This window comes from Trichechus manatus, unplaced genomic scaffold (assembly GCF_000243295.1).
Source record: "Trichechus manatus latirostris isolate Lorelei unplaced genomic scaffold, TriManLat1.0 scaffold00154, whole genome shotgun sequence".
NCBI classification, from domain to species: domain Eukaryota; kingdom Metazoa; phylum Chordata; class Mammalia; order Sirenia; family Trichechidae; genus Trichechus; species Trichechus manatus.
Window position 1 is genome coordinate 2,594,584 of NW_004444090.1, and position 17,613 is coordinate 2,612,196.

Below are 17,613 nucleotides of genomic sequence, written 5' to 3' on the forward strand. Positions count from 1 at the left end.
CTTATCCAAACTAATGCATTTAGTCCTCTATAGAGTCTATGGTACTGCCAGTGCCTTTGGAGCTGTTTAGAGTCACTAGAAGTTATTGCCAGTAGGAAAGTCCTCTTGAGTGAAACCTTAACCTCAAAGAATGACCAAAACTAGTTCCATCCATTCAACTGCTGTCGATTCTCTGTAATCAGCTCTGTCGGCAAAATGCTGGCTGCATGTTGTGTTTCTCAAGCAAAATAAAGGACAACAACAAATTGTCAAATATTCTAAAAGTCAACATTTCTGACTATGTTTAGTTAAATGTGATTTTTTTCTACCACAGAGTAATAGAATTGAGTCACATCTTCCCAATGTCACAGCAACTCATATCTAACCAAGAAAAGTAGCTTGGAAAGAAAGTAGCTTGGACACCAGGGAAAATCTCACTCAGTGGTCCTTTGCTTTTTATTTATATTGTTACATCTTTTAACATAGATCCAAGCAAGCAAAACAGTCAAGTGTTGGGACAGAAAAGTCAAGCCAATCTAAAAATGCATTTTGTAGTTTATTCTAAAGGTCAAGTTAATTGAAAATGTTGTTTCTTTAGATTGAGTGGTTATTTTGCTGGCAGTACCAATGACCCCACTACCCACTGTCCACTGCCGTTGAGTCAATTTTGACTCATAGTAAACCCATAGGGTTTCAAAGGCTGTAAATCTTTACAGAAGCAGACTGCCACATCTTTCTCTTGTGGAGCTGCTGGTGGTTTCGAACCACTGACTTTTCAGTTAGCAGTCGAATGCTTTGAACCGCTGTGCCACCAGGGCTCCTCTATGACTAATGAAGTCAGTTAAAATAATAAGAACCTGGTTTGTACATGAAGATGCAGATTATTTTAAAAATATATTTATTGCAGTACATGTCAGGGACAGTTTATATAGGTAGCAGAAGAATTCCTAAAGCTGGGTCTTGGTGAGCACATTGGGATTAACACTCTTGCACACACATGAGAAGGGGAGGGGTGCTTGTTCTCAGCTTCTCCACTCAGAAGGCAACTATCCAGCAGAGATTAAACTGAAAAGCCATGACAAATTATTTTAAACTCTAACAGGGAAGATTTCACAACCATCTGATTCATATGATAAATGTAGACCTCAGATCAGATAATTAAGGTTAAAACATTCAAGAGAGGACTTGAAATTGCTGATTTATCTGCATTGCTCTTATTATACCAATCATGTTCAAAACTAAGGTTCACTTTGTGGAACATGTTTTCCCAAAAATGAATACAGCAAATAGCATAAAACTGATCATTTAAAATCACAAAGGAAATCTATGAACCCATTTAGATTTTGAAGGTAAAATAGTGATATTACTCTTTTAAGGTAAGTGCTTCTTTTTTAAGCTGTTTGCAAATGGCATTCCAGTGATGCTCTTCTCCATTCTTAACATCTTATTAAAGACCTTATATTATTTTATTACCATTCCTCATACAGGTTAAATACTATTGTAATGCAGTGATTTTGTGTTTACAATTTAACATCAAAAATGAAAAAAAATAAAGACTTTGAAATTGAAATTATTTGGGTCACTTATCCTTTACTCCATACTTGTTAAAGAGAAACTTGTTATATATATTTTTAATTTCTCTAAGCATGTATAGCATTGTGGTTATAATGGTACATGTGAGAAGCATATGCACAGTGGTTAAGAACATGGACTACAGAGCCAGATTTTCTGGGTTCAAATCCTAGCTCTACCGCTTATTAGCTGTGTGAGTTTGGGAGGGTTATTTAAATTCTAAAGCACTTTCTTAAGTAACATGAAATGTCTCTGCAGTATCTAGTACAAAACTTGTGTAAAATGACTTTACCTATATATGATCAGGAAGAAAGGCCTGGTGATCTACTTCCAAAAATCAGCCAATGAAAACCCTATGGATTACAACGGTACAGTCCACTACTGGTCATGGGACAGCACTGGACTGGGCAGTGCTTCCTTCCGCTGTGGTCACCATGAGTCAGGGCCAACCAGATGGCAGTTAACAACAACATATATGATCAACCTACTATAATGGCTATTAGAACATGGCACCACCTAAATTGTAAACTTGATTAGCTAGCATTAGATTATAAGATTGCAGATTTGTTCAAGCAAATTCTCTGGTGAAGTCTTTTCTCTTTAGAACACCTATCAAACAAGGGAAGAGAACAAGAAAGGATAGCATATGAAACTCACTAGCTATCAGATACAGTCAATTTCCTCCTTTTGTTCATTCAGAGGTCCAAATTGACAGGCTCTAAGAAGTGAACTTCTAAATAGGGGAAGCATCTTTAGACTTAACTAGATTTTTTTTTTTAATTATGACTTAAATCCAATATATTAAATCCAACAATGTATAAAAGGAAGTATATGCCATGACCAAGTGAGCTCTGGTGTTAGAGTGTTTAAGAGCTTGACTCCTAACCAAAAGGTCAGCAGTTCAAATCTACCAGCTGCTCCTTGGAAACTCTATGGGGCAGTTCTACTCTATCCTATAGGGTCAGTATGAGTTGGAATCAACTCAACGGCAATTGGTTTGGTTTTTTTTTTTTTTGTTTGTTTTGGACCAAGTGAGATTTATTCCAGGTATAAAAGGCTGGTTCAGTGTTCAAAAATCAATTAATATAATCTATCACATCAACAGGCAAAAGAAGAAAAATCATATGATCACATCAATAGGTACAGAAAAAGTATTTGACAAAATCCAACACCCATTCGTGATAAAAACTCTCGCAAACTACAGAACTCTCTCAACCTGATAAAGAACATTGACAAAAAACTTACAGCTAACATCATACTTAGGAATTCCTGCAATTGGTTAATGCTGCTAACCAAAAGGCACCTCAGGAAAAATGGCCTGGCAATCTACTTCTGAAAAATCAGCCGTGGAAAACCCTATGAAGTGGTTCTACTCTGAACTTATGGGGTCACCATGAGTCAGAATCCACTCTGTGGAAATTAACAACAACGACAGCCGATATTATTGAAATCACTGACTCTATTCAATCAGCAACTGGAAATTATTTTGCTACTCTACATTTGGCTAATATGTTTTATGAAGCTTCTATTTCAACACTTCTCAGCTGCAGTTTGCCTTCACCTTCGAAAGGACACAATACCTTTACCTGGGTGCCTATCTCAACAGCCCTGCTATTGCACACAATCTTTGCAGGCAAGATGTTAACCACATCCAATGTTTTCCAGGAACATAGGGTTGACAATACATTAATGATGTCCTCCTCCAAGGAGATTAGTTAGACACACCCATTCAAGACATACAAACACAAAGGAGCTCACAAAAAGGAATGGGCCATTGTGTCACACAAAGTACAAAGTTCTGCAATCTCAGTTCAATTTCTGGGAATTATTTTGTCAGTTGAGGGTCACCCTATCTCTGACATTATCCAGAAACAACTATTGACCCTCTCAGCACCCACAATGTTAAAAACAAGCCCAGTATCTTTTAGGCCTTTTTGGGTTCTGGAGGCACCATATTTACAAGTTTTGCTTAAGCCTATTCATGCTGTTACTAGCAAATCAGCCCATGCTTTAATGGAGGCCCCTCCAACAAAAGGCTCTAGAATTTGTCCAAATTATAAAACAGCAGGTGCTAATACCCTCCAGAGATTCCTTCACTATAGAAGGCTTTAATAACCTCCTCTCATACCTCCTAGAGCCTCTGGACCACCCATGGTGGCCATAAGTTGTCCATGGATTTTCAGTGCAAGAAAACTATCCTCCTCAACCTGAACTACACACCATGAGAGTGGTGACTGCTGGATGCATACTGGATCTTTCTGGAGATGGAGGTCCTCATAGGCCCTGAGTCTGTGACTCTCTGCACCCAGGTGCCCATTGTGCCTTGGGTCATGGAAACTGTACCCTGTAGACTCAGCACAGCCAAAGAGGCCTCTTTATTAAAATGGAAATGGTACTTACAAGACAGAGCCAAACTTGGGCCTTCTAAAATATTCCACTTACAGGCAAAAGTGGCTTCCTTTGTCCTCAGTCCCTTGCCAGATGCAATGGTGCTGGAGGAAGTCTCCCCTCTCCCAGACCCATTGGCCACCTGGGGAGTCCTTTGGGATCAACTAAGTAATCAGAAAAGGGAATCCATTCACTTCACCAACTGCAGTACAACCATCATACAGGATGGAGCCCTCTGGACAGCTACTGCTATCCATCCCCTAACTAGTTATATTCCTGATTAAGGACAAGACTCAAGAGTCAACACAACTGGCCAAACTTCAGGCAGTCATTTTAGCACTAGAGGTTGCCCTAGCCAACAACTGGCCCCACATGCACATTTTTACAGACTCTTGGTCCATTACCAATAGTCTGGCAGCCTACTCCAACAAATGACAATTCCTTATCCAAGGTTTCCTCGTTTAGGGTAAAAATCTCTGTGAATTCCCTGTTTAACAGATACCCAAAATATAAATCAAGGTCACAAATGTCTCTATACCTAAAGACACTTCTTATCCCCTTCTAAGTTCCAGACATTACTGATGGTGACCAAGGCATGCATTTCACTTCTCAGAATACACACCCTGGGCTCTAGAACAAGGCATTCAATGAAACTTTCACCTCCCTGACTGGCCTCAGGCTGCAAGCCTTATAGAGTGCCATAATGGCTTACTTAAACAAGTTCAAATCAATTAAATGAGACATAGCACATTTCAGTCATTGATCAAACATCAATGGTGAATTGTAATAAAGTCTGACTTCATTTTTGCAGTTTGACTGCTGACAGCTTTCAAGCCCCACAAGCCGCTAAGAAGGCCCATGAGCTCCCTCCCTTGGTACCTGTGGGGAAGTTCAAACCACACAAACCTCAGACTGCATATGGGAACCTTCACTCCTGCGATACTCCCTAATCACTGCTGCTACCACCCTCTTTGCTCAAACCATTCCAGATTACCTGCGCTGCTCTACCCAGAAAGTCCTATTATAGGAGTAATAAACCTTTTCATACCCTCTTGGTGCAGGTATCATCAGTCTTGACATCTAAACCAATTCTGGGTGGGAAGTTGATCTCCGTTTCTAGGAGGCAACCCTGCTTATAGGCTCCCACTGTCCACTGAATTTCATACAAACTCTCAGAGCTACAGATTCATCTTTCCAGGCTCGGCCTCCACTCTTCTCCTTTATAACTTGTGCTTCACATGTTACTGTTCCTAGAACATACTTGGTCTTCAACCTCTTCCATTCTCTTTGCTCATGTTGTTCCCTCTGTTCTGAATTTCTTTTCCACTCACCATCTCCATTTGCCTTTTCAAGATCATCTTAAATGCCAACTCCTCCATGAACACTTTTCTGATTCTCCAAACCAGACAAAATCTCTCCCTGCTTTGAACCTCATATAAACCCTGAATCTCTGGTGGTGGTTATCACATTCTGCCCCATGACAAAGTCAGTCACAACTTATTACTCCGAAAACTCAGAGGTTGAGAACATGGGCCCTGGAAACAGACAAAAAAAAAAAAAAAAAAAAAAAATTCAAATTCCACATCTGATTCTTGCTACCTAATTGTCCTTGGGCAAGTCACCTCTCCTCTCTAAGCCTCAATTTCCTCTACAAATGAGAAGAAATAAGATCTTACATGCAAAGGGCAATTTTATATCAGAAGTTCATTTTTTAATCCAGTACAACAACAGCACCTGATATATAGAAAGCACTTAATAAATATCCATTGAATGAAGAGAATAAAGGTTCATAGGACCTCACTGAATTTTTAAAGCAAATTAACAGGAAGACTAACACAATTAAATCACCTGCACGGGATCTAAATCAATTCTAAGTATACACAAGCAAATCATAAAAAGAAAAGTAGAATTCAGGCCAAGACAAAGATTCCTCCTGAAAACTGCTTCCTGACTTGTAACTAGCTAAAATAATTTCCCAGCTGTTCCTCCACACCCCATACCACAGCCCCACCCTCACAACACACACACACATGCACACACACACTTATAACTGGACTGGGGGTTTATCTACAGTCTAAATTTGTTATTTTAACAAAGAATAGGCATTTATGGATTAAAATAGTGACAAATTAATTGGCAACTTGATCAGTTTCTTTCTGTTCAAAGTCCCGTCCACATACCATTAAGTACTCTGTAAAGTTTGATGTGAGGCTCTTGAAGTATATAGTGAAATATGCTGGTCTGCATTTAATATTCCTAAATCAAACGACATCAAAAATAATTTTAGAAGTTAGAAAAAAGAGATTCTATCTCTAACACAATAATTCTCCTTCAATGAACTACCTTAAAGAAAAATTGTGAGGTGTAGAAACTTAGGTAGGTACAATGATGCTCACAAGAACATTTACTAAAATTGCAAGAAAAGTCCTATACATATAAAATATGTGACTGTCTACAGTACTGTAAAACCAGATATTAAAATAGTTTTTAATAATAGTGGGTAATGCTCACAACATTTTAAGTGAAAAGGAAAGATACAATGTGATATAAACTGAAGGCAATTTATCTCATTATAGGGGCTTTTTTTCCTTAGTGATTGGGTTATTTATGGTGGTTTTTTCCCCAATATTTTAAAATATTCTGTAAGAAACATGAATTAATTTTAAAATATTTTAAAATGTTTAATAGTCATGTGTTTGCCAGGATCTGTAAGAATAACCATGGAATGTGTCTAACTGCAAGATGTCTTCTTTTACAATTTAATAACTGCATTTAAAATTGAGGGAAATTGCAGCATTCAGAGTCATGTGTATGTGTAAACGGACCTACCTAATGTTTCAGTCAGTCAAGTTCTCCTGTGTGCAAGATGCTATGTATCATGGTTCTCTTTTGGGGAAGAAAACAAAAATAGAAATAGGACTGGGGGGTGGGGGTGCAGCAGAAGAATCTTTAAACTTTCATTAAAAACAAAAGTCTGCCTTAATAACATCCTCAGGTTCTTTAAAACATCAACTATTTACTTTTCACAAAAAATACTATGATTGGTCATATTTTAAGCTATTGCTTTCTTGAAAACAAATATTTCCTTACATTGACCAAGTTAAGCAATGAACCACAAACTAGTACCATTACCATAAAATGTCCGCTAAATATAAACTGTTTTTATAAACATTTACATGTAAGTTTTTAACAGTAATCATGATCCTTACTCTTAAACCACATTTGCACTTTAAATAATAAAGCAGACCAAATGAGTTTCCCATGTGACATATTAAAATACACCCTTGACAGATTTTCCTCAAAACTCACGTTATAAGCCTTTTGCAATTTGTGGCACACATACTACTACTTGACGAAACTAGGATTGTCGTGTGCTGCTACATATGTGAAGACAGTAAACTGGCATGTCAGCAGCAGGGCTGGCAGACTTTGGCCCGTCAGTGCACTGGTTTTCCAGGATGCTAATGGATTTCCATTGATTTAGCTTCCTTGTTTGGTCCAGGCCCTTGGAGGATGATAGCATGCACCTGGAGAGGGGGAGCAAAGGGGAACATGCAAAACTGTCTCATCTGGTGACTGTCTGACTTTGTGGCCATGAACTTCGTCTCATTTGTTTAGTCTTCTCACCAGCTGAGCTAACTCATTTTTAAAAGTTATACAAATTAGCAAAGCTTTCCAGAGTTTTAATTTTACCTTTCAAAAGAAATATCTCCATTAAATTTCCAAAATATTTCCTATCATGTCATAGACTTAAGGAGCTTTATAGGAATAAGACTTCTATGAAAAATAATTCAAAATTACTTAAGCATATTCAAGGGTCTCAAAGACAGTAATTTTTAAAACACTGAAAGTGGAATGTAGAACAAATGGAAACAGCCACTAAAATCAAAAACAATAACACAGATAAATTCACCAAAGCAGCTGTCTTTTTTTATTAGACATGGGAATTTCAAAGTCCTCAAGTTAAAGTGATTAGTAATATCACCATCTAGGCAAAAACAATACTACGAGTATGAAACTCTAGCATCTAGTCCTGGTTCTAATTGTATAATATAAAGTCAAAATTGTCAGTTTCTTCATCTGTAGAATGGGAGATTGGGCTTGAAATGTCTAAGAACCCTTCCAGTTTTTAAACACAGAGAATTTTTATTGTCAAAAATGTTTTTCAATAGTTTTTTTTTAAAAACTCTGACAAAGACAGAGCTGTTAAAATGTTCTAAGATAAAAAAAAAAAAGATAAAACAAGTTTGCCTTTTTGAATCAAAAGTCTCTGAGGTTAAGAATGGAAAAAATAACTGTACAAGACATCCTCAAGGAGTTGTTTTCCCCATGTTAAAGGTGACATGATTGCCTGGACAATGCAGAATATATTTTCTTAAACTAATTATTTCTAGTGCAGCACAATGGTATTGCTGAAAGATTTTTAAAAGACTTTGTCAAGGTGTTTTTCATCTATTATCTAGAAGTATAATTTTCTGCCTTCTCTCTCCTTTGCTGTTAAAAAACTCTTCAACAAGAGAAAAACTGAAACCTGAATCTCATCTAATAAATGTCCTCTTTCAGTGTATGGTGTTGCTCTGAAGGCTGTGACTGAACGGATTTTGGAGCAAGAGCAAAGCTCATACCAAATTATTTTTCACCTTGCAAATCCTTATGGTGTCTCTATTTTAGTGCAACCTTTGGAGAAAAAATTAAAATATAAAGCAGAAATGATATGAAAAACTTCCAAACTAGACTTGTTGCATAGCCTCTAACATCCTCAACAAGATAAGACCTATATCGGAACATCAGACTGAAAGTGACTTACTTAACAGGGTAAAACAGAATTCCCAAGAAAACAATTACAGTTCATTTTAATTAAAAAGACAGAACAAAGAAATGCTATTTCTAACTAAATATTGAGGTGAGCGTAATCCACATTTGCTCCCAATCAAGATATTTAAAAGGATTCATCATTTGTCATTTGCTCATTTATTTCAACCAAGCCTGTTTTTCCCCCACCCCCAAGTGTGTAGTTCCTTTTCCTTTAATATATTCTATCAAATGTGCTTCCAAGGCTCCCTATTGTATAAGAAAAATCTATGCACTTCCGTACAAGCCTGCCTTATAGGTCACTAATGAACCACACTTGTGGCAGCAAAACTGATCATACATATATTAATGCTGCAAACTGAATGGTTACAAGGAAAGGTGGAGTTATGATTCAGGGTCAAATAGCAGTATTATCCTAGAATTTGTGCCATCTTAAATAGAAATTTATTGGACATTTTAATAGCTTTTTAAATTGAGGGATTTATCAAGCACTTAAATTTTTAAGTATTTTTCTAACTTTCTTCAGATGAAACTTGCAAAGGATAAATGAAGGATGTTTTCTGTTGAAAACTTTGTTAAGCTCAGTAATAACTAAAGTGTATTATCAACCAAAGTAAATTTTTTAAACAAGTACACTTAGTTATGACGTCTTTATTTTTATTTCATTTTTTTTCTATATTCCCTTATACTTATTGGATTTACAGAGCACCTATTTTCCAAGGAACTTAGAATGCCATATACACATACAGATTTATGGTACTATGACTGCACAATAGCAGCAATTAGTTTTCAAACAGTAAATGTTTTTTACCTTAGGAATTTTCTGTTGTCACGTATTTGAGAATAGCAAGGAGTCAGTAATGCAAAAGAAAGCACCGGCAACTTGGGAAATTTATACAAAGGAAGAAACAACGGAATGAAAAGAAGCAATCATAACTTTAAAAAAAAAGCCATCCACCTAACAGGCAAAAACTCGGCTTCACTTTATCACAGATTCTGCTGCAGGGAGTTGAACAGAATGACTGGACTAATGAACCTACACTTCCCTGAATCTTCGAGAAAGCATAATATTTAACTGTTAGATTATCACATGACTCAGAAGAAACAATTCTTCCTAATAGAGGCTCCATAAATATTTTAATTTGTAGTTGTCTACAAAATCAGCAGACTTAACTAAAGATAAGTTCATTCCTAAGGTAATGTGCTATTATTTATTAGATGTTTTCAGTATTTTTGGCAGTTTACTGTTTTCATCATTCTTAATGAAATAATGGCAATCATCCAGGTTATGAATTCCTGGTGAACACTTGAAATGTTTAATGGAATATTAAGTGCTACATATTTAGCCTTTTCTTGGGTAATTATACGATCTGAACTATAACCCATAAATAATGAATACCATGATATTTCATAAAATGAGCCTTAATAAACTTAACGGAGATAAAATTTCATATTCTGACTAACAGTCTAAAAAAGGAATAATTTGCATATTTTTAGATCTAGTTTGAAAATTTCTGAATTTAATTAAAAGGAAATGGTAAAGATTTCTAGAACTTAGTGTACTCACTAGTCCTATTTAATTTATAAAAATATGGAAACAGAAAATTTATTTCAAGCATAAAGCACTGTAGAGCATAACCAATTTAAAAGGAAAGACAACCCCAAGACTTAACGATGGCAAATTTACTTATTACTTTAAGCAATAATGGCTAAATTTAAGTCACTTTATATAACAGCTTGTAGGTTGACTAATGGAATTTACTTTTAAGCTTAAATGGCAGATAAGGAACTCCAAAAAAAGGAAAACATTGTCTATTATTGATAGCATCAACTGATTAAAATTGCCTTTATTTGCACCTAAATGTGATATTCCTCATGAAGGTTTATACATCTTTAACTTAGCTAAAATCAAAACACCCTCAAATTCTTAAGTATTAAACTGAATTTAAGAACCCATGATTAGTTGGAACACTTGTTTACGTATATAGACATTTTTCTCTCATTATTTCCTCAAATTCATATCCTGACAATTTTTTAAACATATTACTTGCGTCTTTGATAAACTATCGGCCATGTATGTTCCATTTTTTAAAATATTCTCAAGAAAAGCTAAGTGTCCAATGTATATTATGATCTTAGGAAATATTTTTTTAACTTACATTTTTAAAACGTTTTATTTTAGAATATTCTATTTTAAGACACTTCATTTTCATACATTTATTTGCATATTTGTTTCACACTCTGCTCTAAGAATCCATAAAACAATTTCATATGGAGAGTCTTAAGTAAATATTGTTCTGTCCTAACCTCATTAGTCTAGAAAAAGCTCCAATTGTGCCGTTTATATCATACAGAACTTTTCACCCTTACCAACTTTATAGTGCTCTTACCAAATTATTTCATGAATAGCATTAACTTTAGGGCTAAGTGAAGTCTATTTCATATGAATATTCAAACTTCCTATTTAAATCTTCAAAGAACCCACCATTTCAAAAACTATCTCCAACTCTACCCATATAAGATATTGTTCCAGTTTGATTCTCAGCTGGGTTAACCAGTAACTTAATTATCATTTAGACCAAAACTATTCAATTTCAGTCCCCTTAATCATTTCGTCATATAGCAAACTTGGACACAACTGTAATTCTTTTAAGAACCTTTATTGAATTTTTTTTTTTAACAATTCAGTCAGTTGGCTCTTGATGCAGTTTATTAAAAAAAAAACTGATATAGTTTCATATAAACTGCAATCAAAAAAAAGCAATTATCTGAAGTTGCAAGTTATTTTTTATAATATGCAGAACAGTAAAATGTAAGCATGCTCTTGCATGCACGGGCTCCTGTGTACTATGGAGTTATTTTGAAGAGCTTGCTAAGGTCTGCAGGCAGTTTACGGAATGCAATTATTTTCTCCACAATTTAGGTACATGAGAATAAAACTGGTATTTATGAATATTTTTCTCAAAAAAGTTGAGGCAGCTTTTGTTGAGTGCTATCTGTGTGGGTACACTCACTACATCTTGAACTGTACTAAGAAACAGACAGCAAGGAGTCCATGTTCATGCTGAAACTTAAAAAATCCCTCCACACATGTTGTTGGGTTCCAAGGAAAGAGAGGAGGGTAATATACTATGCACAGCTGTTCATCGTCTTACGTTAATAGAACACACCAAGAAACTTTTCATAACAAGGAAGTAAATTCCCCTCACTGCTTTCAGTCAAAGTCAGCGGCATCTATAGTTGAGGGTGGAAGTGGAGCAAGCCTAGTATGGGATAAAGCGTAAGTCTACAACTCATGCATAGTTGTCCTTGTTCTGTCCTCTTGACGTTTCTCAGACATCGGAATTAGAACTGAGGTTTGTTAACCTGGGGTCTGCATTGATTTCATATCTGTAATGATATCCTTCCATGTGATCCCTGCAGGCATCTCTGATGTTATGCATCCACTTTTTTATCCCCTTGCGGTTCAAATACAAAACCAGTAGGAAAATAGCTCCTATCAGGGCTAAAACAATACCCAAGAAAACATAAGAAGTCTGCAAGGATGGGGGGAGAATTGGGTCACAGTCCAGGTCGGAGCTACTGAGTTGCAACAGGACACGATCCCTCATTTCTTCTGGGAATGCACAAGTGAGTCTGGCTTTACCCTGCACTACCTCAGTCTCCTGCAGCCAGGCCACCATATCAGTCATGTGGCAGTCGCAGACCCAGGGATTGTTGTCCAGGAAGACCCTGACGTGAGGCAGGCCCTGCAACTCTGCCAAGGTGTCGTTGTGAAGGACCTTGAGGGCGTTGTCCTCCAGGTGGAGGCTTTCTAGGTCTGTCAGGTTGCGGAAGGACACGTAGGTCAGGCTCACCAGCGAGTTGTTGCGCAGGTCGAGGTGCCTGAGACCGGGCAGGTAGGCCAACACGTCCCGAGGCAAGTACAGGAAGTGATTGCTGGCCAGCTCTAGGCGGCGGAGCCCGCGCAGCGCTTGGCCAGCCCGCAGTGCCGCCGCCACCATGCCTTCGAAGCTCCGGTTCTGCTGCTCGTCCGCAGGGGGCACGATGTGGTTCAGCATCAGCTCCACCAGTGGACTGGGGGTTGAGACGCTGGCATTGCTGCCCGAGAAAGCGAAAGGGCTGAGGTCGGCCAGCGGGTTGTGGCTCAGGTCGAGCTGCCGCAGGCTGGGCAGATGTTCGAAGGCGCCGGCGCGCACCTCCTCCAGGCGGCTGCCGCTGATGTTGAGCGCGGCCAGCTCGGCCAGAGGCGGCCGGCGGGCGAAAGCGCCAGCGGGGAGCACGGCCAGTTGGTTACCAGTGAGGAAGAGGTTGCGCACGTAGAGCGGCAAGTCCGCGGGCACTACGGTCAGGTTGCGATTAACGCACTTGACGGTGCGCGCCGCCTCCGAGCACTCGCACGGCGGAGGGCAGTAGCCCAGCGGGGGCTGGGTGGACACCGCCGAAAACAGGGACAACTCCGAGGAGGCGGGAGAGGACGAAGAAACCCAGCCCAGGAGGACCAGCGCCAGCCTTGCCAGCCGCAGCCGCCCGTCCCCAGTAGAGGGACTGCCGGAGCACCCCCCAGGCATCGCGGCTGGCGTCTCCTCGGAGCTGGGCTGTGACGGCGCCCGCTCCGATGGCTCGAAAGGCTGGGCTCGGAGGACGCAGGCCGGCCGGAAGCGTCTGGAGAAAACTTTCCTCTCGTGGGAGCCGAGGAGGGACGCCGCAGCTGGAACTTGACTAACCCGTGCCACCGGGCGTCCCTCTCCCGGGGCCGAGTCCCCCGCCCCTTCCCTCAAGAAAGTACGCACGGCCGGTCGGGACGCTCAGCTCCGCGCTCCTCCTCTGGCTCCTCTTCGTGCCGCCGCCGCTCCCGGCTGGCACCTCCTCGGCGCTTTTGTTGGCGTCTCCCTCTAGACCCGCTGCGCGACCTGGGACAAGCAAGAAAGAAGTGTGAGGAGCGTCAACCGTGGCTCCCCAAGTGCAGAGTCTGGCCTCCCAGAGACAAGTCGTCCCCACTCTGTCCCCGGACTTCTTCCGAAAGGTCGCCCGGGCCTCGCCTCCCCGTGCATCCTTACCCGGGAAAGGGACGCGCGTCCCGAGACCCGAGCGCGAAGCCTTCCCTCTTCCCCAACCCACACTATATATACCCTTCCAGCCTCCCGCCCTCCTCCTTCCGGAACAGACTCGTCCCCGGTGTGTAATTTCTCGCTTAATCCCCGGTGCCTTCCCGACCAAACTTCTCACCCTCCCAGCTCCTTCCCCTACCGCCTCCGCGGACGACCTGCCTTCCAGGGTCCCCGCCCCCGCCCGGACCTCCTCTCAGTCTAGGTTAGGATGAGAGTGAAGTTTCAGGTTACAAGAGTTTTTTTTTTTTTTAATCTCTTTTTGTTCCTTTCTGCATTAGTAGGAACCGGAGAACTGTACAGCTGTCGCCCGCCAGCCCGCGCCCCCGCCAGCCCTTTGGAGCCCAGAGGAGGTTCAAGTCATCTCCAAAGGGGCGGGGAGAGGTTGCGAACAAAGCGGCAGCGGGACCCGGACGGCGGACGTTACTCTCCCGCCCGAGTATGGGGAGGGGCCGACGCCGCCTAGCGTTTTGCCTTAGCCGTTGGCTCCCCACCGCTCACCTCCGCGCCCGCTGCTCCGGAGCCAACTCCGAGTCCCACCGGAGTGGCGGCGACTTCCCGGCTCCGCGCTGCGGGCGCCGAGTCTCCACGCACCCCAGCCCCTGGCCCAGCCTCCGCAGCTGGGAAGAACCAAGCCGGGGGAGGGGAGGACCGAGCCTGCAAAAGGGACTTCTCAGGCCGCGCGGCCAACCTCGGCAACCCTCGGTAGGGGGATTTAGGAAGAGAGGGGAATCTGGGCCGCGCGCCTCCTTCTGGTGGAAATTAACGAGGAATGTGCAAGAAAAGGTGAGGGAATCCCTCTCTCTCCCCCTCCCGGGCATCCTTTGGTGGTTCCTCATTTTGCATACTGTATTTACCTTGGCCAGGAACAAGACTGCTGGGGAATCTTGTGGAATTCACCCTGATTTCGGGCACCTATGGCAGTGACGAGATAGATTCAGGCGTGACAGACAGCAGCACGAATCAGCAGCAGAAAAGAAATGAGCTAGAAATGTACAGCGGCAATAGCAAAACGCCGAGCAGGTTGCAGGGGAGGTTAAGAAAGTCTCCTCACCAAAGTGGTACCTTCGGCTTCCAACTTCAGATTTAGGTGTAATTAATGTGTTCCCACTTGTCCCACCCCCGCACTTCTTGAGTAGTTACGGAACTTGTGAAGAGAAAAAGGAGTCAACTTTAAAAAAAAAAACAAAAAATCCTCATGGAGAGGAGATTCTTGATTCATTAGCTTTTCTCCTTTCCAAATAAAAAGCTGAGGAAGGAAAGAGCAGCCAAAGCATCCTAGAAACAAAAGGCAAATAGCAACGACGCGAGCCACCCGGAAAGCGGACCCGCCCCGCTCACCAGATGTGGCACCTTCTTTCCGTGGGAGTCCCTTAAGCAGGGTGAGTTCACCACCTGGAGGGATAAAAAGGCCGCCCAGGGATAGCAGAAGTTTGGTCAGAAGTCCATCGCCCCAGGGGGTCCCCGGCAGGTTGGGGGGAGGGGGAAGAGATTGATTGATTACAGAGAGAATCTGTTACTACATCGGAGAGGTTTTAGGTCCTGAAAGCCCTGCATTTGCTTTCTCACTAATGTTATATCCTCTTTGTTCATTGAACTAATTTCTCTGAAAGATAAGAAGGTGCTAGTTATTTCAGGCTCCTTCATTTTAATGAGAAAATAACAATGGGGAAAACAGTGCTAGAAAACTTAAGATCAGCTAATATAAAAAGAATCAAATAGGGGATACTGAAGTTTGTGCCTGTGATGTGTGCCTTTAGTGTGAAGAAAGGCCCCGACTCTAAAATTTGATCCTGATTACTTTTGTGAAAAAAGATATTCGCAGAGCCAACAACAGAAATGGCCCAGACAAGAGCTGCAGGCGGCAGGGGTTTGTGCAAAAAGCCAGTTTCGTTAATCTGCATCTTCAGCACATTTATCTAAATCTCCTTTTCTTACTTTTAAAATTGTTTTGTAACGTGAATGTGAAACACTTTGAAAAAAGATTCTCAAAAACCGTAGTGATGTTCTGCATCCTGATTGTGGTGCGGTCACATGAATCCATATATATGTCAGAATTCATTATGTCAGAATTCATTGAACTTTACACCAAAACCAAGTCAATTTTACTGTATGATCATTTTTAAAATAAAAGTAATTACTCATAGGAAAAAGTTGTAGTAATGCTACAGCATACTATTAATTCTGGTTCTGATCTAACAGCAGTGCTGTTTGTTAGGAGAGGGAGGAGCACTTCAGAGTTTATAAAGATAATGTATATTCCCATCTGATCCTCCGAACAAGTCTGGCAAGACAGATATCATTATATGGTTGTCTTGTTATTTCTGTTTTACAAATGAAAAAACTGGTACTTAGAACTAATAATGACTAGCATTAACTGAGTGTCTTCTACTTGCCATGCCTTGTGTTAGGCACTTTACAGGAATGATCTCATTTACTTTTCACATCAATACTCAGGTTAAGTCTTCTCACTCTGTTTTTACTGGGCAAGGAAATTGAGGCTAAAATTAATTATGTAACTTGAATGAGCAGTGGAAGTGGGAAGGTCCAAATTTATCTGCCTCTCATATTAATCTCACCATCCCATCTCTCAGTGAGGATAAGGGTTTGGGCAAAGTCCTACACTGCTCCACTTAGGCAGAACCAAGATCTCAACCCTGGTTCTCTTCCCCTTTCCTATCCCCACTACTGCATTGCAGCTGGCAAGTGATTATGGCTGCCGAGTAGGGACCCAGAGACTTGGAGTCATTTCTGTCTCCACCCTTACTTGCTGTGTGACTTCTGGATAATGTTTCTTAATCTGTAAAATAGGACCACTACTAAAACATTAAGGTATTTCTATAAAATTGAGATAACGTATGTCACAAATTTAGCAAAATTGTCATGGTTGTTCTCTCTTTAATTACTCCACTCCCGCATTTATTATGCACTTAACTATATCTCTGTGACTTTGTTACCAATGGAAGTGCAAGGATGAATAGCTTAAGGTCCCCTTAAAGAAGAGGTGCCATATTTAACAAGTGAAAATACAAGATTTTAGTTAAATTTGAATGTCAGATAAAAAAAGCAAGCCTTTTTTTTTTTAAGTATAAGTATGTCCCATGCAATATTTGGGGCATACTTATACTAAAAATTTTTTTTCATTGTTTATCTGAAATTCAGATTTAACGAGGTATCTTGTATTTTAACAAAGCAGCTCATAATCTGATGGAGGAGATACAATCAGAAGCTTTCAATGTAAAACATTGAGTGCAGTTTGGAGTGTGTATCCTTCCATTCCCCACTCTCTTTGTACGTATTCTGTTTCTATTTCTGCTATTTTTTTTATGGGATAGGGATCATAGTATATGTATTAGTCATAATTTTTCTTTTTTAAAAAAAGTTTAACCATTTATCACAATTTTTTAAACTGCCCTGTTAAAAGACATTTAGATCAGTAACTACTTTTTAAAGAAATTTCCTTAAAGTGAGAAAAGCTTACTGGGATCAGTTCTATTTTGATTGTTTTAAGCATTTAATTATCCTAAATTATCACTTGCTTTGCTCCTGACAGCTTGAAAATTTTTTGTGCATGATGCTATTTACATGCTGTAAAGCAAGACAGAGGATTTCAGAGCATGTTTTTCCCCATTTATTCTCCCATTTTAAAATGAAATAAAGGAAGGATCTGAATCTCCTGCGGGAGAAGAACCAATTTAGTATATTTCAATAGGTCACTTATAACCTCCAGGAAAATGTTTCTGTACTATCAGTT

At 40.3% G+C, this 17,613-nt stretch overlaps 1 protein-coding gene across 1 annotated transcript; it reads right to left on the reverse strand.

Annotated features, from left to right (window-relative positions):
• Positions 1–11,418: 11,418 nt before the first annotated feature.
• Positions 11,419–14,446, reverse strand: TPBG (trophoblast glycoprotein). Its single transcript, XM_004386055.1, has 2 exons — positions 14,361–14,446; positions 11,419–13,664 (listed from the first exon to the last, which is right to left on the reverse strand). Exon 2 carries the CDS (start codon positions 13,320–13,322, stop codon positions 12,084–12,086), a length of 1,239 nt encoding a protein of 412 aa, XP_004386112.1. The 5' UTR covers positions 13,323–13,664; positions 14,361–14,446; the 3' UTR covers positions 11,419–12,083.
• Positions 14,447–17,613: the final 3,167 nt, after the last annotated feature.

Coding starts and splice junctions, on each gene's coding strand:
- TPBG (XM_004386055.1), bottom strand. CDS start 13,322: ATGCCTGGGGGGTGCTCCGGCAGTCCCTCTACTGGGGACGGGCGGCTG.